The sequence below is a fragment of the Scyliorhinus torazame genome, chromosome 16 (genome assembly GCF_047496885.1).
Source record: "Scyliorhinus torazame isolate Kashiwa2021f chromosome 16, sScyTor2.1, whole genome shotgun sequence".
Lineage (NCBI taxonomy): Eukaryota > Metazoa > Chordata > Chondrichthyes > Carcharhiniformes > Scyliorhinidae > Scyliorhinus > Scyliorhinus torazame.
In genome coordinates this window covers 117,571,650-117,595,069 of record NC_092722.1, presented here as the reverse complement: position 1 = coordinate 117,595,069, position 23,420 = coordinate 117,571,650, and the positions used below count along the sequence as shown (strand labels likewise).

The 23,420-nt window shown below is 45.4% G+C and overlaps 1 protein-coding gene across 1 annotated transcript in view; it reads right to left on the bottom strand.

The window, feature by feature from the left end:
• pcdh15b (protocadherin-related 15b) overlaps positions 1–23,420 on the bottom strand; it is a 2,356,722-nt gene that overhangs the window by 70,355 nt on the left and 2,262,947 nt on the right. The window contains exon 38 of the mRNA XM_072478931.1: positions 7,727–7,837. Within this exon, the coding sequence (XP_072335032.1) occupies positions 7,727–7,837 (111 nt within the window). The remainder of the gene's footprint in view (positions 1–7,726; positions 7,838–23,420) is intronic.

The following is a 23,420-nucleotide window of genomic DNA, read 5'->3' as shown; positions in this document are numbered from 1 at the left end:
GTAATGGTGGAGGTCAAGGGTGACAAAGAGGTGAGGAATGGTGATACTTAATGGGTCAATTGTGATGGGGGAACTTATTGAGTGAATGAAGTGGTGGAGTAAGATTGAAACGTGACTATTTTCTAAATCTGACTTTGACCATGCAGTTTGTAGGTCAGTGACATCTGAAACAGGGGGAGAGACTTTTCAGGTGGGTGGAGTTCAAGGTCTGCACAAGTGGCCTATTGAAGGGACATCCTAATAATTATGAGGCAACTGGATGGCAACCATGTTCAGTTGTGTTCTCTTCTCAGTGGTGAAGCTCACACGGCAACAGTTTTAATCCCACTCATTGGTCTCATAACATCATGATATCAACAAGCTGAACAGCTTCCATTTATTCTGTGCTACTTGACATTGCCTGCAGTCAGAGGGAGAGAGGTGGATGCCTTCAAGTGGAGGGCAGACAATGCGTGACTCCAAACCTTCATCCTCCTGTGTGAATGGTTATGGCTGATAAGGGCTCATGTTTTTCTTTGCTGCCAAGGCGATGGTCTCTTTATAGAGTCTCGAGCATAGTGGGGTCAAGTGCCATAGTGTCAGAGGGAGGCTTCTTGAACATGGCTATCATCACCCAAGTCAAAGAGCAATGTCTCCATGTGCAGTCATAAGACCATAAGACATAGGAGCGGAAGTAAGGCCATTCGGCCCATCGAGTCCACTCCACCATTCAATCATGGCTGATTTCAACTCCATTTACCCGCTCTCTCTCCATAGCCCTTAATTCCTCGAGAAATCAAGAATTTATCAACTTCTGTCTTAAAGACACTTAACGTCCCGGCCTCCACCGCCCTCTGTGGCAATGAATTCTACAGACCCACCACTCTCTGGCTGAAGAGATTTCTCCTCATCTCTGTTCTAAAGTGACTCCCTTTTGTTCTAAGGCTGTGCCCCCGGGTCCTAGTCTCCCCTACTAATGTAAACAACTTCCCTACGTCCACCCTATCTAAGCCATTCATTATCTTGTAGGTTTCTATTAGATCTCCCCTAATGGGAGATGTACCAACAGGATGTCCTTTAACTGGAAGGGGTGGGGTGGATATGCCACATCTAGATGGAGGCTAGGTGAAGTGCTTAGCATTGATCTGCTGGCTTTGAGATGAATAGAAACCTGTTACGGACATGCTCACTACATTTATCACATCAATGCATTCACACATCCACTGAGCTGTCGATGCTACCTGCTGCAGGCCACCTTGCTCTGGTAATGGCTCTCCTCCAGATGAGGAGAAGGAGGACTTGTTGTTAATTGGCAAAGGGCCAGGAGGAGCAAGAGGCTGCAGGGCCTCCACAAGCTCAAGATGGTGATGAATATGGAGCACTTCAAAGGTGAGCATTGGCCGAGCATGGGTCTAGGGCCAGAGATGCTCTTATCTAGGGCTGAGTGAGTGGCAATGCCGGAAGTGCCTTTGTCCAGGAATGTGAGTGCTCACATCTACCAGCTTCTCCAGTATGAGCGGCAGCCGCAAGAACTCTGGAGGAATAGTGTGAATCTCCTGCCAGAATTTAGTGTATGGTTGTCTGGGGGTCCTTTAAATATGGTGCCAGGACCTTCAACCTCATGAGGTAATGATGGGATGGGTGACTTCCTGTTTACCCCACCATGAAATTCACCAAGCTCCTCACAGATGTATGATGAGCTGACTAGCAAATGTTTGCGCATCTTCAGCCATCCCAATGCCCAATGGGAATCACGCAGACTTTCCCACCCGCCACCGGACTTTGTCTCCGCACCGGACAATTTCACCCCGTGTTCTGGAAGAACACCAGCTATTCTGAATATTTACAATCACAATGCTACAGTTTTTGAATTCATAATTTTTTTACCATCAAAGTCAATGATTAATGATAATGGAATTGAATAATGCAAATCCATTGAAAAATCCCTCAATCATTGTCTCCTTGTTAAAGGAGGGATTAATGTAACAATTGTGCAATTCAAATGTGTGCGCTGGAAGAAAATGTGATTCTATATTTACTGTATAAATATTTATGAAAGAACTCATCATAACCAGGAATTAATAATGAAATAAAAATCCAGCAGACCCCAAAAAGATAAAATAGCTCACAATGAAATATTTATAATGTTATTTAACAGCTACATGTCGTATTATTATTACATGATATGAGAATAATGGAGTGAATAACAGATTAATAGTATGATATGCTCTATGTTTTAAATAATTAAATCTTGTTTTTGCATCTTGTATTTTAAACAATTTATTACTAAGCACCTAGCTACCTAAAATCAAATATTAAAAATCAAACAAATTTAAATAAGTTTCTAAATAAAAATTAATTTTAAAAAGCTGAAAGAAATAATAAATATGTAATGAATATTAAACCTAAATTTTAATGGTTTACTGTATTTTCCTGGTAGTCATCAGCCCAGTCAAGTTCTCTATATTCTCACTTAAATTGCAATAAATCTGTGCAGCCAAGTGACTGTAGTTCATTTTTACTGAAATATGTCATATGAATTCCCTCTCACGTGTTTATTGTAGTCTCCTTTTTTGCACATTCGCACACTCAGCGGGTTTGTGTATCTTACCAAAACTGATCATTTTAAACATGGCAGGAGTTTGAAATCTGCACTCAATAGTAACAAAATCCTGTGCAAATGAACACTTTAGGTTCAATAAAGAAACAGGCATAATAAGGATGCAAAATATTTGAAAATTAAAATGGATATTATTCCACAATCATGGGTTTAGTGCAGATATAAATAATCAGTCAGGCTGAATTCTGCTACTGCTACTATTACGAAGCTGACTTGTTTGTCCATCTGGAAGCTAATACCCTTTAGCTCGAGGCATCTCGCACTCGTCTCCCTCTGGAGTAAAATTACTGGAGCATGAACCACTAGCTAGGAATGGCTGGCACGGCCTACACTGTGCACAGTTTGCCAACCATACTATCTAAATAACATAAGTAAATGAAGATATTAAAGAACAAACAAATCTTGTTTCATGGATGGAAACAATTCTTACGAGACATAAAGTGAATTCAAATGAAACATCTGGATAAGGTGAAACCCATTTGTTAAACTGGCACAATGCCCTCCTATCTGCCCTCCCGAAGTTACACACAGTGAAAAGGAGATGGATGCTGAAATATTTCTTGGCCCGGAGATTGCTGCTACATAACCTAGAACATGGTTTAAAAGGCATGAATCAATTAAATGGTCCTACAGGGCTCAGGCAACAGACAATTATTCAAACCGCAGCTCAGTTAAATTGAATTTAATACTTACTAATACACATGATATGCATATTTTAAAGATATCAATACTTTGACCAATCGATTAATGGGTGCCATTCATTGTCTGATTTTACTTTTTGTTGCATGTTTTCAATTAATTATTAACTAATTAATATGATGCAGATGCTCCTGAAATGTGATTGAATGCGCTGTCAGTAAAACGTCAGCCTACTTCCCTAAGCCACAATTTTAAGCTTAATTTTAAAAGTGGATGGTTAGGAATAGCGAAACAAAATAGTCAGACATTACAACAAGCTGGAGTGTGATGGAAAGCGGTTTTCAAGCTCTTGCACAATACATTGCAAACTACTCTGCCCATTCACACTTGGTCCAGATACCAATTCAGTCCCTTGTCCTTGTGGCTCAGTTGTGGCTTTCACCTTGCTGATCTGTTTATACACAGCACTGTTCTTATCTATTTGACTCTGCATGTTGGCAACAGATCTTTCAATCTCTGCTAGATTCGGGATACGTTTCAGTATTCCTTTTAATTTTTTCTGTGGAGCTTGATTCTGAGGAACAGAAGATGATGAAACGGCAAGATCAAGAAGAGGTGCAGGCAGGGTCGAGCAATGTGAAGGTGATATGGTGAGACATAAAGTGTGAGGAGGAGAGACAGGAGGAAGGGGTGGTGGTGAAGGGGGAGCAGGGGAGTGGGAAGTAGACAGGGAATCATAAGGCAAGACAGAAGGGAGCGGGGGAAGGGCGGGAGGAGGAAAATTAGTTGGAGGTTCTGGAATGTTCTCCAATAGTTCACAGCCTGACTCCATTGAGATGCATATCTGTGTAAATAAGCTGCAGTCACTGTCTCTCCTGACAGAAGAAGGTGATGCTTTCCAATCTGGAGGAGGAGAAATCTCTTCAGAGATGTCAGAATGATTAAAGCTAATGGAGGGTGGTGAATTCAATTCAGAATACGAAGCCAGAGAAATAGAAGCAAGAGAAGAGGAAGAATGATGATGCGATGATGTAGATATTGATGACTTTGGGGGGATTGCAATCATACTTCTGCTTTTAAAGGGAAATTTTCTGCTCATCAATGAATCTTGAATTTTGACATGTTTCCTTTCTTGTAAGGCTTGTTGTTCAAACTGCCTTGCTTGTTCTTTAACAGTTAGTTTAGAATTATCATCTTTAATAATAGGATTCATGTTGCTCAACTGACTTTCAGTTTTCCCTTCTTCTTCTTTAAACAATTTCCTCTCCCACTGCACAGGATCCATAATCACTGGTCTATGCAAGATATTATACATCTGATGTCCATGAATGCGAGAGGGCAATGTCCATGCTTGATGACCACCCTCTGCTGGAAGCTGAAATAACGCATTTTTCAAACTTATTCTTATAGGTGAAGACTTGGCTAAAACTGATCCCTTTTTATAATGGGACAGACCACAATTTTCAGGAGATATAAATACACTGGCATTATATATAGGGTTCCTTGTAGTTAATGGATTCGCGTCTGATAAGTATGTGATACTACTTTCAGACTTGGGTAGACTATTTTTCAGTGTTCCATTGACAGTGGACTGTTTATGAGCCTCAATAGCACGGGAAGCAAATGTGCTCAAAAGTCTCTGCCGATCTCCATCTTCAAAAACAGACTTTATTCCCCTGCTTTGTTGAAAATGGTAAAGAAGAGAAAGACTTGAAAGAAAAGAAGACAATCAGATGTAAGGAAATATGTAAGAACATTGTTATCTCAGCTAAGATATTAGGCAAGGGAACCCCGTTATTGCAAATGCAATTGTTCCAACCTTTTGTTTTGTTAAAAAATACTTCTAAGCTGACACTCTACTACAGCCAATATGGAAGTTCAAATCTTGGGATACATTTCTGATGAAATTTACTTTGATGATAATTGAATGTTTGTAATAATGAGGTTTGACATGACAATAATGTACAGCTATTTAGGAGTATCACCTAATGGCTACTTAAAATACTGTAACTATTACATATAACTAAAATTATTCAGGATCACCACCGCTACTTAGCTACAACTTTCTGACTTGCGAGACTGACAAATATATTTTTTCTGGTTTAGTTTGGCTGTGTTACAGATTTGCACTACTTACTGATGCCTAAAAGTTGACTCCAAAGTTAGTTTAAAGGATGCATGTGAACAGGTAAGAAATGGACGCCTTAGTATGGAAGACAGTTAAGCAGAACCAAATGCATGTTGGAAATAAATGAAAAAGACACAGCATTTTGTTTTGTTAAGCAACCTATTCTTGTTGGAACTAGTCAAATTTTAAGAGGCAGCAGAGAGGTCGATCCACTGTAATTAGGATGGAATACTTACTTGCCAAGCCTTGTCATTAAGATGCCAGTTTATAAACAGTGCAATTCTATCATGAATGTCTATTTACTTTTAAGTCCAATTTAATCCTGATTTATGTTATTTTTCAATGCAAGATCCTTAATGAATTGTTAAATTTAATTGGTTGCAACATAAAACTTGATAATGAAATTGTGGTGTTTGAAGTGTCTGAAATGTTCAATAAAACTAGAAAAGTTTTGACTTTAATTTGTCAAGTTTAATTTATTTACTTCAGTCTCTTGTTATTGAATGCTGGCCCATGGTGCTATCTAGTTCCACAGGCAATGGCAGACCTGGTACCTTGCCCAAGAAGCTCATCTTCATACAACACTCAGGCTGTGGATGTTGGTAATTGCTTTCCTTCTACTGACATACACATGTAGGAAATTTGAAGTCTCCCATACAACTGAACTGGGGAGGGAGTACCCAAAATATAGTGGACTGTGACATACCACCCCATTCCCATCAACAGTGCAGTTGACACTATTGTCCTAATGCTGGTTGCCCAGTTAGCTGGTATGCAAAGTGTGGTCCGAATACATTGGAATCAGACTGACAGTTTTAGGACTCAGCTGGGTGGGGCTCGGACTGTGTATTTCCAATTGGTGATCTAGCTGATGGGGAAACTACACAGCAATTTATTTGTTTTATGGAACTGTGCGGAAGAGGATCAAAAGAGGTGACACGGTGACTAGTACTGCCTCACAGAGCCAGGGACTTGAGTTCAATTACGGCCTTGAATGACTGTCTGTGGGGAGTTTGTACATTCTCTGTGTCTCTCCATGGGATTCCTCCAGGTGCTCCAGTTTCTTCCCACTTTCCAAAGATGTGCAGGTTAGGTGGATTAGCCATGTTAAATTGTCTGTTAGTGTCCAAAGATTAGTGGGAATACAGGGCTTTGGGGAGAGGGGCGGGGGGGGGGCATAGATAGGGTGTTCTTTCAGAGAGTTGGTGCAGATTCAATGAGCCGAATGGCTTCCTTCTGCACTGTAGAGATTCTATGCCTCTATGAAATTTCAAACTAGGGCTGAACTAATTCAGGATCTTAGCACAGCCTGTATGTTTATCATATTTAATAGGTTCAAAATGCATGTCACATTTAGCATGCAGATCTAGGCTGGAATTCTCCGGCCGTTGGGATTCTCCATTCCCGCCGGCAGCGTACCCCCGCCAGCGGGTTTCCCCAGCGTGGGGTGTCTTCAATGGGAGATGCTATTGACAAGCGGCGGAAGTAGAGAATCCCGCGGCCAGCAAACGGCATGCTGCCGAGAAACACACGGCTGGGGGACCGAAGAACCCAACTCATGATGTTCATGTGCAACACGAACAAAAACATGAAATACTGCAAACAAAAGAAACAGTTGAACCTATTGGTGCGGACAAAATAAAACCATCTTTGTGCACATTCTACATTAAAACAAATATTCAACAAGAATATGTATTTTACAGCACAAAACTATAGAAGGGGCATGATCATGTAATCAATTCAGCCCTGTAGCAAGGAGATTTATCCTTCATCAGAGTAGAGCTGAATATTGAAATACAAGCAACAGGCAGACTTCACTTGGTCTGTTTGCTTTGTTCAAATAGTTTCTCCCTGCACCCAGCCTTCATGATCAGTTCCTACGACATATACTGCCGACTGAGGTCTAAGCTACCACACTGAGTCATACTGTGAGATAGATGTACAAGGATGAACTCCTTGATTTTCTATTTTTGATTATGGCATTTGTCCAATGTATCTACCTGCAGCAGACACTTCCCAGAGGGAATCACTGCCATGTGTGTGTCTGCAATCACACTGCAAATGTATTTTAAAATAATCAGCCAGTGTAATCTTGCATCATTTATGATCATTATTACTCCAACAAAAAAAAATATCCTCTATGAAACTAAAGGGTAGAAGTTCCTGATGGCTTAATGACGACCTGATTTTAGATAATTTCTCAGTCACAGAGACTTTGGAAGTTGGAAACAATCCTTTAGAAAGGTAAAGAATTGAAATGGCCTTTGGTGCATTAAAAGTATTTGACCTCGACATTAAACACAATTAGGTTGAGTGCACGGTTAATTTTTTAAAAAGATCTCTATTCTCTGAAGACTTACATGGTGTTGTCACCCAGTTCTTCATACAGGTTAGTTGCTGGGCCGCCAGTTGATTTCCCTGCCGGCAAAGCCATCTGGATCCTTGCTGTCTTTGCACACTCTGCCTGTCGCCTATTCAAACACAAAATAGACCATCAGAACCATTTTATCAACACTTGTGCCCTGCTATGTCAAATTCATTCAAAGGATAAGTTTTTTTGGGCTATTAAAAGAAAAAATGTCTTCTTTTTCACTGCACCTCACAAAACAACCCAGTTCTCCGATATATTGAGTCCTCTTCCAAGTAGCCCACTTTTTGTTCCTGTAAATTTTGCTCATCATAATGCACGGAAAATCCAGATGGGTTTCCGGTGGAGTATTACAAGAAATTTAAAGATACGTTGGCGTCGCTGATGGTGGGGATGTTTGAAGAGGCGATAAGGAAGGGGATGTTGCCACAGACTTTGGGGCAGGCATCGATCTCCCAGTTGCTCAAGAAATATGGGTTGGGCAGGGGAAAATGTTTAGGTAAATGCAGGGACGAGACTTCACTAAGAAGGAGATACAGAGCTTTCTAGTGGCGCCGGCCTCTACACTGTTGGAGGAGGTGCTGACGACAGGGGGAATGGAGAAGGGGGTGGTGTCGGCGATTTATGGGGTGATTCTGGGAGAAGCGAAGGCACTGCTGGAGGGGATTAAGGCAAAGTGGGAGGAAGCATTGGGAGAGAGAATGGAGGAGGGGTTGTGACGTGAGGTGCTCTGGAGGGTAAATGCCTCAACTTTGTGAGCGAGGCTGGGACTGATACAGTTAAAGGTGGTGTATAGGGCGCACCTCACAAAGGTGAGGATGAGACGACTCTTTGAGGGGTTAGAGGATGTTTGTAAATGTTGCGGGGGGAAGGGGGGTGGAGCGCAAACTACATTCATATCTTTTGATCCCGTCCAAAGCTGGAGGGGTATTGGAGGGAGGTGGTGAGGGTAATTTTGAAGGTGGTACATGTGAGGCTTGAGCCAAAACCTTTGGAGGCCATATTCGGGGTATCGGATCGGCCGGGGTTGGAAGCGGGCGCGGAGAGAGATGTTTTAGCCTTTGCCTCGCTGATCGCCCAAAGGCGGATCGTATTGGGGTGGAGGTCAGTTTCTCCACCCTGTGCCCTGGCATGGCGGAGGGATCTGTTAGAGTTTTTAACACTCGATAAGGTGAAGTTTGAGTTGAGGGGAAGGATGGAAGGGTACTATAATTCATGGACTTTGTTTATGATGCAGTTTCAAGAATTGGATGACATTGAACATTAGTGGGGGGGGGGGGGGGGGGAGGGGGGTTGGGGTGGAGAGGGGATTGGACTGTGTATGTTGTTGGTGACTATGTATGGGTGGATGGTGGATTCCTGAACTTTACCTGAATGCTCGTAGTATTCGGAATAAGGTAAATGAGTTGATGGCGCAAATCATCGTGAATGACTATGATTTAGTGGCCATTACTGAAACATGGTTAAAGGATGGTCACGACTGGGAGTTAAATATCCGAGGGTATCAAACTATTCGGAAGGACAGAGTGGATGGTAAGGGAGGTGGTGTAGCTCTGTTATTTAAGGATGACATCCGGGCAACAGTAAGGGATGACATCGGTGCTATGGAGGATAAGGTTGAATCTATTTGGGTGGAAATCAGGAATAGTAAGGCGAAAAAGTCACTAATAGGAGTAGTCTATAGGCCACCATATAGTAACATTATGGTGGGGCAGGCAATAAACAAAGAAATAACTGATGCATGTAGAAATGGTACAGCAGTTATCATGGGGGATTTTAATCTACATGTCGATTAGTTTAACCAGGTCGGTCAAGGCAGCCATATAGGGGCTTATAGAATGTATCCCCGATAGTTTCCTAGAACAGTATGTAATGGAACCTACGAGGGAACAAGCGGTCCTAGATCTGGTCCTGTGTAATGAGACAGGATTGCTTCAGGATCTCATAGTTAGGGATCCTCTCGGAAGGAGCGATCACAATATGGTGGAATTTAAAATACAGATGGAGGGTGAGAAGGTAAAATCAAGCACTAGTGTTTTGTGCTAAAACAAAGGCGATTACAATGGGATGAGAGAATAACTAGCTAAGGTAGACTGGGAGCAAAGACTTTATGGTGAAACAGTTGAGGAACAGTGGAGAACCTTGCAAGCAATTTTTCACAGTGCTCAGCAAAGGTTTATACCAACAAAAAGGAAGGACGGTAGAAAGAGGGAAAATCGACCGTGGATATCTAAGAAAATAAGGGAGAGTATCAAATTGAAGGAAAAAGCATACAAAGTAGCAAAGATTAGTGGGAGGCTAGAGGACTGGGAAATATTTAGGGGGCAACAGAAAGCTACTAAAAAAGCTATAAAGAAGAGTAAGATACATTATGAGAGTAAACTTGCTCAGAATATAAAAACAGATAGTAAAAGTTTCTACAAATACATAAAACAAAAAAGAGTGGCTAAGGTAAATATTGGTCCTTTAGAGGATGAGAAGGGAGATTTAATAATGGGAAATGAGGAAATGGCTGAGGAACTGAACAGGTTTTTTGGGTCGGTCTTCACAGTGGAAGACACAAATAACATGCCAGTGACTGATGGAAATGAGGCTATGACAGGTGAGGACCTTGAGAGGATTGTTATCACCAAGGAGGTAGTGATGGGCAAGCTAATGGGGCTAAAGGTAGACAAATGTCCTGGCCCTGATGGAATGCATCCCAGAGTACTAAAAGAGATGGCTAGGGAAATTGCAAATGCACTAGTGATAATTTAGCAAAATTCACTAGACTCTGGGGTGGTCCCGGCGGATTTGAAATTAGCAAACGTGACACCACTGTTTAAAAAAGGAGGTAGGCAGAAAGCGGGTAATTATAGGCCAGTGAGCTTAACTTCAGTAGTCGGGAAGATGCTGGAATCTACCATCAAGGAAGAAATAGCGAGGCATCTGGATGGAAATTGTCCCATTGGGCAGACGCAGCATGTGTTCATAAAGGGCAGGTCGTGCCGAACTAATTTAGTGGAATTTTTTGAGGACATTACCAATGCGGTAGATAACGGGGAGCCAATGGATGTGGAATATATGGATTTCCAGAAAGCCTTTGACAAGGTGCCACACAAAAGGTTGCTGCATAAGATAAAGATGCATGACATTAAGGGGAAAGTAGTAGCATGGATAGAGGATTGGTTAATTAATAGAAAGCAAAGAGTGGGGATTAATGGGTGTTTCTCTGGTTGGCAATCAGTAGCTAGTGGTGTCCCTCAGGGATCAGTGTTGGGCCCACAACTGTTCATAATTTACATAGATGATTTGGAGTTGGTGACCAAGGGCAATGTGTCCAAGTTTGCAGACGACACTAAGATAAGTGGTAAAGCAAAAAGTGCAGATAATACTGGAAGTCTGCAGAGGGATTTGGATCGGCTAAGTGAATGGGTTAGGGTCTGGCAGATGGAATACAATGTTGACAAATGTGAGGTTATCCATTTTGGTAGGAATAACAGCAAAAGGGATTATTATTTAAATGATAAAAGATTAAAACATGCCACTGTGCAGAGAGACCTGGGTGTGCTAGTGCATGAGTCGCAAAAGATTGGTTTACAGGTGCAACAGGTGATTAAGAAGGCAAATGGAATTTTGTCCTTCATTGCTAGAGGGATGGAGTTTAAGGCTAGGGAGGTTATGCTGCAATTGTATAAGGTGTTAGTGAGGCCACACCTGGAGTATTGTGTTCAGTTTTGGTCTCCTTACTTGAGAAAGGACGTACTGGCACTGGAGGGTGTGCAGAGGAGATTCACGAGGTTAATCCCAGAGTTGAAGGGGTTGGATTATGGGGAGAGGTTGAGTAGACTGGGACTGTACTCGTTGGAATTTAGAAGGATGAGGGGGGATCTTATAGAAACATATAAAATTATGAAGGGAATAGATAGGATAGATGCGGGCAGGTTGTTTCCACTGGCGGGTGAAAGCAGAACTAGGGGGAATAGCCTCAAAATAAGGGGAAGTAGATTTAGGACTGAGTTTAGGAGGAACTTCTTCACCCAAAGGGTTGTGAATCTATGGAATTCCTTGCCCAGTGAAGCAGTAGAGGCTCCTTCATTAAATGTTTTTAAGATAAAGATAGATAGTTTTTTGAAGAATAAAGGGATTAAGGGTTATGGTATTCGGGCCGGAAAGTCGAGCTGAGTCCACAAAGGATCAGCCATGATCTCAGTGAATGGTGGAGCAGGCTCGAGGGGCCAGATGGCCTACTCCTGCTCCTAGTTCTTATGCATGGGTGGATGGTGGATTTCTGAATTATTTTCTTTGATGTTTGTAGTTAAAATGTTGAGGGAGGAATTGTTGGCCAGGGGATTGATATTGTATTTGTTACCGTTGATTGTTTGTTGGTGAATGTAAATTTGGATGACAAGGTGAAAAAGGAAGAGAATAAAAATATTTTTTTTAAAAATAATGCACGGAAGATAGCTTTGATTATTGACCAAGATATAAAGAAGTGCTGGTTTGATATTTTTCAGTTCATTAAGATGTATTTCATAAGTTTAAAAAGGACACACATAAATGCACAAATAAATATATACATTTCATAGCAATTAAGCTATTTTTTGAAACTCTAAATTAATCTTATGCATGTAAATTGTTTCTGAAAAATCAGGGATACTGCTGACTCTCTGAACTCTGTCAGCAGATCAGCTGTCACCATTGCTCTATGTGGAATGCATGAACATGGCCTTGACAGAAATCTGGCACAGGAGTGATGATGCCTTTCTCCTTCATGAAATTTCCCCTCATGTCTACCACTTGCCCCGGTAACTCTGTGATGGTATATCGTACCTTTAACGTAATGAAACATTCCAAAGTACTTCACAGGAGTATTGGAAAACAACGTATGATGCCAAGACGTATAAGGAGCTATTAGTTCAGATGACCAAAAACTCGGTTGAAGAGGTGGGTTTTAAGGAGCGTCTTAAAGAAGGAAAATGAGGTGGAGAGGCTGAAATTTGAGGGGAAGAAACTCCTCGAGCACTTTTTCATCCTTTGAGCAGTTTACTTTGTATCATCTCTTTCACCTCTCATTTAAAATCCTCATTCTCTACCACCCATCCAAGTATGATAAAAATGTCTCATTGAGCTACTTTCACAGTTTTCCTCCCTCAACCTCTGCAATATTTCTCATCCTTGGTGATTTCAACTTCCATCTCAATTCATCATGCTCTCGTTCCTCTGAATTCACTGTCCTTCTATTCTCTCCCTAATCCAAATAGTCACCTCCTTGATTTTGCCATCTCACATGGTAACGATAGTCCTTTGCATTAACTGCAGGTAAGTCCTTCTCTGATCACTTCCCTTTATCACTCACCACCCGCATCGCCCTTACATGCTCCAACCCCACCTTTTCTGGAAGATCCCACCTGGAAACAAAAATCCACAATTCACATACATCAACACTTTCAAAATCTAGTCTTGCCTTTGGCTCTCCATGGCACAAATGTCTGTAGATACTGATTTGCTTTACCATACCCAGCTCTGATGTCCTAGTCCCCAGTAAAATCATTACTCCCTCTCGCCCTGGTGGTATCCCTGGTATGGCCCATATATCAGTTCCCTTACGTCCAAGGGTCTCAGATTTGAAGAGATAGAATGGACAGCTGGTTTAACCATTCACCACCATATCTGGTTGGACTACATAAACCACCATCAGATCCTAATCACTTCTTCCAAAAGTGTTCATTATTCCAGGATCATCCTACGCCAAGACTTTCTGGTCCTGGCGTGGGTTTCCCCTTTGACTTCAGTGGGACTTGAAGATACCACCAGCAGGAAGGGCTGGAGAATTATGCCCCTAAAATGCAAAGATAATGGCTGGCTTCTTTTCTTTAACACAAACTTGCTTAAACCGCTCTTCCTTTCTCCCCCAGCCTCGTCTCCTACAATAGGTGTGAGGAGCTCATGGACGCTGTCACTAAGGTCGAGTCCATCCAATCAGCTGCCTCTGCCATGCCCCTCCCTTTGATTTGCCAAACATTATCTGGACAGGATTCTCAGATCCTCCAGCTCCGTGTTTCTCGGTTGGGCGCCGTTTTGCTGGCGGTGGGTTTCTATCTTCCCGCTGCTTGTCAATGGGATTTCCCATTGAAACCTCCCCATGCCGCCATAAAACCCACCCAGAGGTGCACTGTCAGTGGGAAAAGTGAATCCCAATGACCAGAGAATATCAGCCATTATTTAAAGTTCTGTTCGTGCCCTAGTGCTGCAGTCACATCTTTCTCTTATTTTTCTCCCATCTTCAACCTCATCTTTGCCATGACACCCACCTTGTGCACTGTCAACCCTATTCCCATTGAATTACAGACGACCTAACTATCCTTTCTCATCCCCATTGCAATATCCCCACGGGACTAATGGGGTGGGGATGATTAACTTCCCCATGACTCTCGTGGAGTACGAGTTCCTCCACTGAGGGGCGGGGAAACTCTATTATCCATTGTATAAATGGTCGGCCAGTAAGGTACCGACCAGGAAAGGAACCCGGTAGGGATCTATCTACCAGGTACTGTATATATCTTTATTGTAAATAAATCTAAGTTCTTTATTTTACTTGGTGTGGACTCCCCATGTCCTTAGTAAACCCATGTTGTCTGATATTAATTGGTCTCTCTTCAGGTGTTGTCCCTCTCTCTTTTAGGTCTGTTGACATTACCCCTCTCCTCAAGAAAGCCATGACACGTTGCCACCAACTATCAGCACGGCTTTGTCAAGGACAGGTCATGTCTGACAAATCTGTTAAGAGCTCTTTGAGGAGGTAGCAAGGAAGTTAGACAAAGGAGAACCAGTGGATGTGATATATTTAGATTTTCAGATGGCCTTTGACAATGTGCCTCATAGGAGACTGTTAAATAAGTTAAGAGCCCATGGTGTTAAGGGTAGGTTCCTGGCATGGATAGAGGATTGGCTGACTGGCAGAAGGGGACCACAACTTTTCACAATAAACATTAATGATATGGAAGAAGGAACTGAAGGCACTGTTGCTAAGTTTGCAGATGATACAAAGATCTGTACAGGGACAGGTAGTATTGAGGAAACAGGCAGGCTGCAGAAGATACAAAGGTCTGTACAGGGACAGGTAGTATTGAGGAAGCAGGCGGGCTGCAGAAGGATAGGAAGTGGGCAAAGAAATGGCAGATGGAATACAATGTGGAAAAGTGTGAGGTTATGCACTTCGGAAGGAGAAATGGAGGCATAGACTATTTTCTAAATGGGGAGATGCTTAGGAAATCAGAAGCACAAAGGGACTTAGGAGTCCTTGTTCACGATTCTCTTCAGGTTAACGTGCAGGTTCAGTCGGCAGTTAGGAAGACAAATGCAATGTTAGCATTCATGTTGAGAGGGCTAGAATACAAGACCAGGGATGTACTTCTGAGGCTATATAAGGCTCTGGTCAGATCCCATTTGGAGTATTGTGAGCAGTTTTGGGCCCCGTATCTAAGGAAGGATATGCCAGCCTTGGAAAGGGTCCAGAGGAGGTTCACAAGAATGTTCCCTGGAATGAAGAGCTTGTCGTATGAGGAACGGTTGAATCATCTGTGTCTGTACCCATTGGAGTTTAGAAGGATGAGGGAGGATCTTATTGAAACTTACAGGATACTGCGAAGCCCGGATAGAGTGGATGTGATGTTTCCACTTGTAGGCAAAAGAGGATACAATCTCAGACTAAAGGCACAGCCTCAGACTTAAGGGCAATCCTTTAAAACTGAGATGAGGAGGAATTTCTTCAGCCAGAGGGTGGTGAATCTGTGGAACTGTTTGTCACAGAAAGCTGTGGAGGCCAAATCACTGAGTGACTTTAAGACAGAGATAGATAGGTTCTTGATTAATAAGGGGATCAGGGGTTATGGGGAGAAGGCAGGAGAATGGAGATAAGAAAAATATCAGCCATGATTGAATGGCAGAGCAGACTCGATGGGCCGCGTGACCTAATTCTGCTCTTATATTTTATGGTCCTATGGCCTTATCTCAAACCATCTTTCCTCTCCAATGTCCCTGAGCCTGTTTAGGGCAGCACGGTAGCACAGTGGTTGGCACTGTTGCTTCACAGCACCAGGATCCCAGGTTCGATTTCCAGCTTGGGTCACTGTCTGTGTGGAGTCTACATGTTCTCCCCGTGTCTGAGTGAGTTTCCTCCGGGTGCTCCAGTTTCCTCCCACAAGTTTCGAAAGATGTGCTGTTAGGTAATTTGTGTACCCGAACAGGCGCCGGAATGTGGCGACTCGGGGCTTTTCACAGTAAATTCATTGATGTGTGAATGTAAACCTATTTGTGACAATAAATATTATTATTATTATCTCTCAAATTCATGCCCAACTTTGCCAGAATTCTATTTTTGAATGCCTCCATTCATTTTTCTTCTCAAGCCACAGTATTGAAACGGGTCTCATCAAAGTCACTTATTATGTGACTGTGACAAAGGTAAAATATCCCTCCTCTTCCTTCGTGTCTTTTCTTCAACCTTGACCGAACTACCCCTCTCCACTATATTCCAGCTCGGTGGGATTGCTTTCACCTGGTTCCATTCTAACCATCTGCCGCCAGAGGATTGCATACAATGACTTCTCTTCCTGTTCCTACACTATTACGTCTGGTGTCCTCCAAGGATCTATCCTTGTCAAATCACTATTTCTCATCTATATGCTATCTCTCCCTCAGCAACAACATCTGAAAGCAAAATGTTAGTTTTCACATGTACCGCAACAAAGCCAGCTCTACCCCCATCATGACCTCTCTCAACTCAACTGCTAGTAAAATATGAGACTGCTATCCGACATCCAATATTGGATGAAAATTAAATATTGGGAAGACTGGAGCCATTGGTTCCCCTCCTGCTCCAATTTTCTTTCTGAGAATAAACAAGTCTTAAGAACAAAGAACAAAGAAGAGTACAGCACAGGAATAGGCCCTTCGGCCCTCCAAGCTTGTGCCGACCATGCTGCCCGTCTAAACTAAAATCTTCTGCACTTCTGGGGTCCGTATCCCTCTATTTGCTTCCTTTTCATGTATTTGTCAATATGCCCCTGAAACGTCACTATCGTCCCTGCTTCCACCACCTCCTCCGGCAGCGAGTTCCATGCACCCACTACCCTCTGCGTAAAAAACTTGCCTCCTCTCAACCTTGCCCCTCGCATCTTTAACCTATGCCCCCTAATAATTTTCCCTCTACCCTGGGAAAAAGCCTCTGACTATCCACTCTGTCTATGCCGCAAATAATTTTGCAGACCTCTATCAGGTCGCACCTCAACCTCCGTCGTTCCAATGAGAACAAATTGAATTTATTCAACCGCTCCTCATAGCTAATGCCCTCCATACCAGGCAACATTCTGGTAAATCTTTTCTGCACCCTCTCAAAAGCCTCCACATCCTTCTGGCGACCAGAACTGAACACTATACTCCAAGAGTGGCCTAATAAAGTTTCTATACAGTGGCTTGCCAACTTTTATACTCAGTGCCCCGGCCTATGAAGGCAAGCAGGCCGTATGCCTTCTTGACTACCTTCTCCACCTGTGTTGCCCCTTTCAGTGACCTGTGGACCTGTACACCTAGATCTCTCTGACTGTCAATACTCTTGAGGGTTATACCATTCACTGTATATTCCCTACCTGTATTAGACCTTCCAAAATGCATTACCTCACATTTGTCCGGATTAAACTCCATCTGCCATCTCTCCGCCCAAGTCTCCAAATGTTCTAAATCCTGCTGTATCCTTTGACAGTCCTCATCGCTATCCGCAATTCCACCAACCTTTGTGTCGTCTGCAAACTTACTAATCAGACCAGTTACATTTTCCTCCAAATCATTTATATATACTACAAACAGCAACGGTCCCAGCACTGATCCCTGCGGAACACCACTAGTCACAGCCCTCCAATCAGAAAAGCACCCTTTCATTGCTACTCTCTGCCTTCTACGATCTAGCCAGTTCTGTATCCATCTTGCCAGCTCACCCCTGATCCCGTGTGACTTCACCTTTTGTACCAGTCTGCCATAAGGGACCTTGTCAAAGGCCTTACTGAAGTCCATATAGACAACATCCACTGCCCTATCTGCATCAATCACCTTTGTGACCTCCTCGAAAAACTCTATCAAGTTAGTGAGGCATAACCTCCCCTTCACAAAACCATGCTGCCTCTTGTTAATATGTCCATTTGCTTCCAAATGGGAGTAGATCCTGTCTCGAAGAATTCTCTCCAGCAATTTCGCTACCACTGACATAAGGCTCACCGGCCTGTAGTTTACTGGATTATCCTTGCTACCCTTCTTAAACAAAGGAACAACATTGGCTGTTCTCCAGTCCTTCGGGACATCACCTGAAGACAGTGAGGATCCAAAGATTTCTGTCAAGGCCTCAGCAATTTCTTCTCTCAGTATTTTGGGGTAGATCCCATCAGGCCCTGGGGACTTATCTACCTTAATATTTTTCAAAGACGCCTAACACCTCGTCTTTTTGGATCTCAATGTGAGCCAGGCTATCTATACACCCTTCTCCAGACTCAACATCCACCAATTCCTTCTCTTTGATGAATACTGATGCAAAGTATTCATTTAGTACCTCGCCCATTTCCACTGGCTCCACACATAGATTCCCTCGCCTGTCCTTCAGTGGGCCCACCCTTTCCCTGCCTACTCTCTTGCTTTTTATGTACATGTAAAAAGCCTTGGGATTTTCCTTAACTCTATTTGCCAATGACTTTTCGTGACCCCTTTTAGCCCTCCTGACTCCTTGCTTAAGTTCCTTCCTACTTGTGGTAGGCGATGTACGGTAGGACCTTTACTGCAGGTTCGCCGGTAGTCCCTGCCTGCTGGCTCCGCCCAGGAGGCGGGGTATAAATATGCGTGTCCTCCAGCCAACAGCCATTTCGCCAGCTGCTGTGGGAGGCCACACATCTAATAGCAATAAAACCTCAGTTGGATTCAACTATCGTCTTTGTCCAATTGATCGTGCCTCAATTTATTGCTATCAGTTTCTAAGGATGGACCTCCGTATCAAACCGGATCGCATGCAGCTGGATCCGCACTCAAGCGACGCCAGAAAGGACTTCCAGCACTGGCTAGCTTGTTTCGAGGCGGATATTAACGCGGCACAAAGCCCTGTTCCGGAGGCTCAGAAGATTCAGATTTTATATTCCAGGTTGAGCTCCAAAGTCTTTCCGTTAATCCAGGACGCGCCGAATTACGCCGAACCCATGACTCGACTCAAGGACAACTACGCACAGAAAACGAACACGCTCTTCGCCCGGCACGTACTCGCCACTCGCTCTCAACTCCCTGGTGAGTCCATAGAAAACTTCTGGCGGGCCCTAATCCCACTAGTCCGGGACTGTGACTGTCAGGCCGTTACGACCACGGAACACTCAGCCCTCCTTATGCGGAACGCTTTTGTGACTGGAATTGGGTCAGATCTCATACGCCAGCGGCTCCTAGAAGGGGCCACGCGCGACCTCGCAGAGACTAAAACGCTAGCGCTCTGCATGACGTTCGCCCTGCGCAACGTCCAGTCCGACACCCCCAGCCGCGCGGCCCACCCCTCCTACGCTTCGTGGACCCCACAGACAGCCACCCCAGTGGGGGTGTTGCCCACCCAATACGCCTGCCCTGCACGCCAGCCAGTGAACCCCGGGTCCCCGATGCTATTTTTGCGGCCAACAGAAGCACCCCCGCCAACGCTGCCCGGCCCACGCTGCCCTTTGTAAAGCCTGCGGGAGGAAGGGCCACTTTGCCGCAGTGTGCCAAGCCCGCTCAGTAGCCGCTATCGCCCCCACCCCCCTCGGTCACGGACAATGGGCGCCGCCACCCCCCCAGACCACGTGCGGCCAGTGGACGCCGCCATCTTCCCCTCCGCGCAACACGTGCGTTCCATGGGTGCCGCCATCTTGTTCCACCCCCGCAACGTGGGTTCCAATGGTGCCGCCATTTTGTAACCCTCAAGATCTTTGGGTGCCGCCATCTTGTCTACCCCTCAGCACATGGGCACCACCAGCATTCCAGGACCCGGGCTCACCAGCCGCCCCATTATCCGACGACCAACCAAGACTCGCCTCCACGTCAATCGACCAGTCTCATCCGCATAACCTGACCAGCGCATCCAGCAGCGTGAAAGTCGACGGACACGTAACCTCCTGCCTGCTGGACTCCGGGAGCACCGAAAGCTTCATACACCCGGATACGGTAAGGTGCTGCTCCCTCACGATACACCTCGCCAACCAAAAAATCTCTCTGGCCACCGGATCCGATTGCGTAGCGATCCGGGAGTAGTGTACGGTCACGCTCACGGTCCAGGGCGTAGAATTCAGCGGCTTCTGCCTCTACGTCCTCCCTAACCTCTGCGCTGCACTAATCCTCAGCCTGGACATCCAGTGCAACCTCCAGAGTCTAACTCTGAAATTCGGTGGTCCCTTACCACCCCCTACTGTGTGCGGCCTCGCGACCCTAAATGTCGACCCACCTTCCCTCTTTGCCAATCTAACTCCAGATTGCAAACCCGTCGCCACCAGGAGCAGACGATACAGCACCCAGGACAAGACCTTCCTCAGGTCCGAAGTCCAGCGGCTGCTTCGGGAAGGCATCATCGAAGCCAGCAATAGCCCCTGAAGAGCTCAAGTGGTAGTAGTTAAAACTGGGGAGAAACACTGAATGGTCGTGGACGACAGCCAGACCATCAACCGGTACACGCAGCTCGATGCGTACCCCCTCCCACCATATCTGACATGGTTAACCAGATTGTGCAGTACCGTTTCTTCTCAACAGTAGACCCGAAATCCGTCTACCACCAGCTCCCCATCCGTAAATCGGACCATCCATACACCGCCTTCGAAGCAGAAGGGCGCCTACACCACTTCCTTAGGGTCCCCTTCGGCGTCATAAACGGGGTCTCGGTCTTCCAAAGGGAGATGGACCGAATGGCCGACCGGTACAGGTTGTGGGCCACCTTTCCATACCTAGATAACGTCACCATCTGCGGCCATGATCAGCAGGACCACGACGCCAACCTTGCTAAATTTCTCCACACCGCTACTCTCCTAAACCTCACGTACAACAAGGAGAAGTGGTCCAATCCTGCACGCGTAAATAAGGGTGCAGGTCATAAAATCCAAATCCTGCACACGTAAATAAGCGTGCAGGTCATAAAATCAAAAAAAAAAAGTCACATCAAATAGTGCGACCTTATAAAAGGAACAAGGAGAAGTGCGTGTTCCGCACGAACCGCTTAGCCATCCTCCGCTATGTGGTCCAGAACGGAGTTCTGGGGCCCAATCATGGAGCTTCCCCTCCCCCACTGCCCCAAGGCCCTCAAACGCTGCCTGGGGTTCTTTTCGTACTACGTTCAGTGGGTCCCAAACTATACGGACAAGGCCCGCCCACTCATACAGTCCACCCAGTTTCCCCTGATGGCCGAGGCCCATCAGGCCTTCGCCCGGATCAGAACTGATATTGCCAAAGCCACAATGCACGCTGTAGATGAGACACTGCCCTTCCAAGTAGAAAGCGACGCATCAGACGTCGCCCTTGCCGCCACCCTCAATCAGGCAGGCAGGCCCGTGGCATTCTTTTCCCGCACCCTTCATGCCTCAGAAATCCGGCACTCATCCGTCGAAAAGGAGGCTCAAGCAATCGTTGAAGCTGTGCGGCATTGGAGGCATTACCTGGCCGGCAGGAGATTCACTCTCCTCACTGACCAATGGTCGGTAGCCTTCATGTTCAACAACACACAGAGGGGCAAGATCAAGAACGATAAAATCTTGAGGTGGAGGATCAAGCTCTCCACCTACAATTGCGAGATTATGTATCACCCCGGCAAACTCAACGAGCCCCCAGATGCCCTATCACGAGGTACTTGTGCCAGCGCACAGGTAGACCGACTCCGGGCCCTGCACGACAGCCTTTGTCACCCAGGAGTCACACGGTTGTACCACTTCATTAAGGCACGAAATCTGCCCTACTCCGTCGAGGAAGTAAGGACAATCACCAGGGACTACCAGGTCTGTGCGGATTGCAAGCCGCACTTCTACCGGCCGGACCGTGCATGCCTGGTGAAGGCCTCCTGCCCCTTTGAACGCCTCAACGTGGACATCAAAGGCCCCCTCCCCTCCACCGACCGTCCCACATATTTTCTCAGTGTGGTCGACGAATACTCCAGATTCCCCTTTGCCATCCAATGCCCCGACATGATGTCTGCCACCATCATTAAAGCCCTCAACACACTCTTCGCTCTGTTCGGTTTCCCCTCCTACATCCACAGTGACAGGGGATCCTCATTCATGAATGATGAGCTGCGTCAGTTCCTGCTCAGCAGGGGTATCGCCTCCAGCAGAATGACAAGCTATAACCCCCGGGGAAACGGACAGGTAGAAAGGGAGAATGGGACGGTATGGAGGGCCGTCCAGCTGGCCCTACAGTCCAGGAACCTTCCGGCCTCCCGCTGGCAGGAGGTCCTCCCAGATGCACTCCATTCCATTCGCTCATTACTCTGCACTGCCATGAACAATACACCCCATGAACGTTTTTTTGCCTTCCCCAGGATGTCCACATCCGTGCTGCCACTCCCGACTTGGCTCGCAGCTCCGGGAACCGTGCTTCTCCGTAAGCATGTCCGACTCCACAAGGCGGACCCGTTGATGGAGAGGGTACGCCTACTTGGCATTCCGCGATGGCCGCCAGGATATTGTCTCCCTCACGGACCTGGCACGAGCAGATTCCACCCCCACACCCCCTCCGCCACCCTCCCCTCCCCCCGTCGCTCCCAACAGACCCCTCACAGGACCATCTGTCCTCCCCCTGCCCATGCCCGACGATGAAGAGGATTTTGGCACGCTCCCGGAGTCACCATCGACCAGATCAGCACCAACATCGCCGACACCACTGCATCGCTCCCAGAGGAACATCAAGGCCCCGGACCGGCTGTACCTCTGACCGGTCCACCAGACATCAAAGGACATTTGTTTTCTCAAATCTTGTAAATATTAACTCATTGTTGTATATAGTTATCCACCACCCCCGCCGGACTCAATTTTTAACAGGGGGTGAATGTGGTAAACCACTGTTGCACCTGTATTAGGTGATGTACGGTAGGACCTGTACTACAGGTTCGCCGATAGTCCCTGCCTGCTGGCTCCGCCCAGGAGGCGGGGTATAAATATGCGTGTCCTCCAGCCAGCAGCCATTTCGCCAGCAGCTGTGGGAGGCCACACATCTGATAGCAATAAAGCCTCAGTTGGATTCAACTATCGTCTTTGTCCAATTGATCATGCCTCACTACTTTCCTTATATTCCACACAGGCTTTGTCTGTTCCCAGCCTTTTAGCCCTGACAAATGCCTCCTTTTTCTTTTTGACTAGGCCTACAATATCTCTCGTTATCTAAGGTTCCTGAAATTTGCCGTATTTATCCTTCTTCCGCAGAGGAACATGCCGGTCCTGAATTTCTTTCAACTGACATTTGAAAGCCTCCCACATGTCAGATGTTGATTTACCCTCAAACATCCACCCCCATCTTGGTTCTTCAGTTCCTGCCTAATATTATTATGATTAGCCTTCCCCCAATTTATCCTAGGACCACTCTTATCCTTGTCCAACAGCACTTTAAAACTTACTTAATTGTGGTCACTGTTCCCGAAATGCTCCCCTACTGAAACCTCTACCACCTGGCCAGGCTCATTCCCC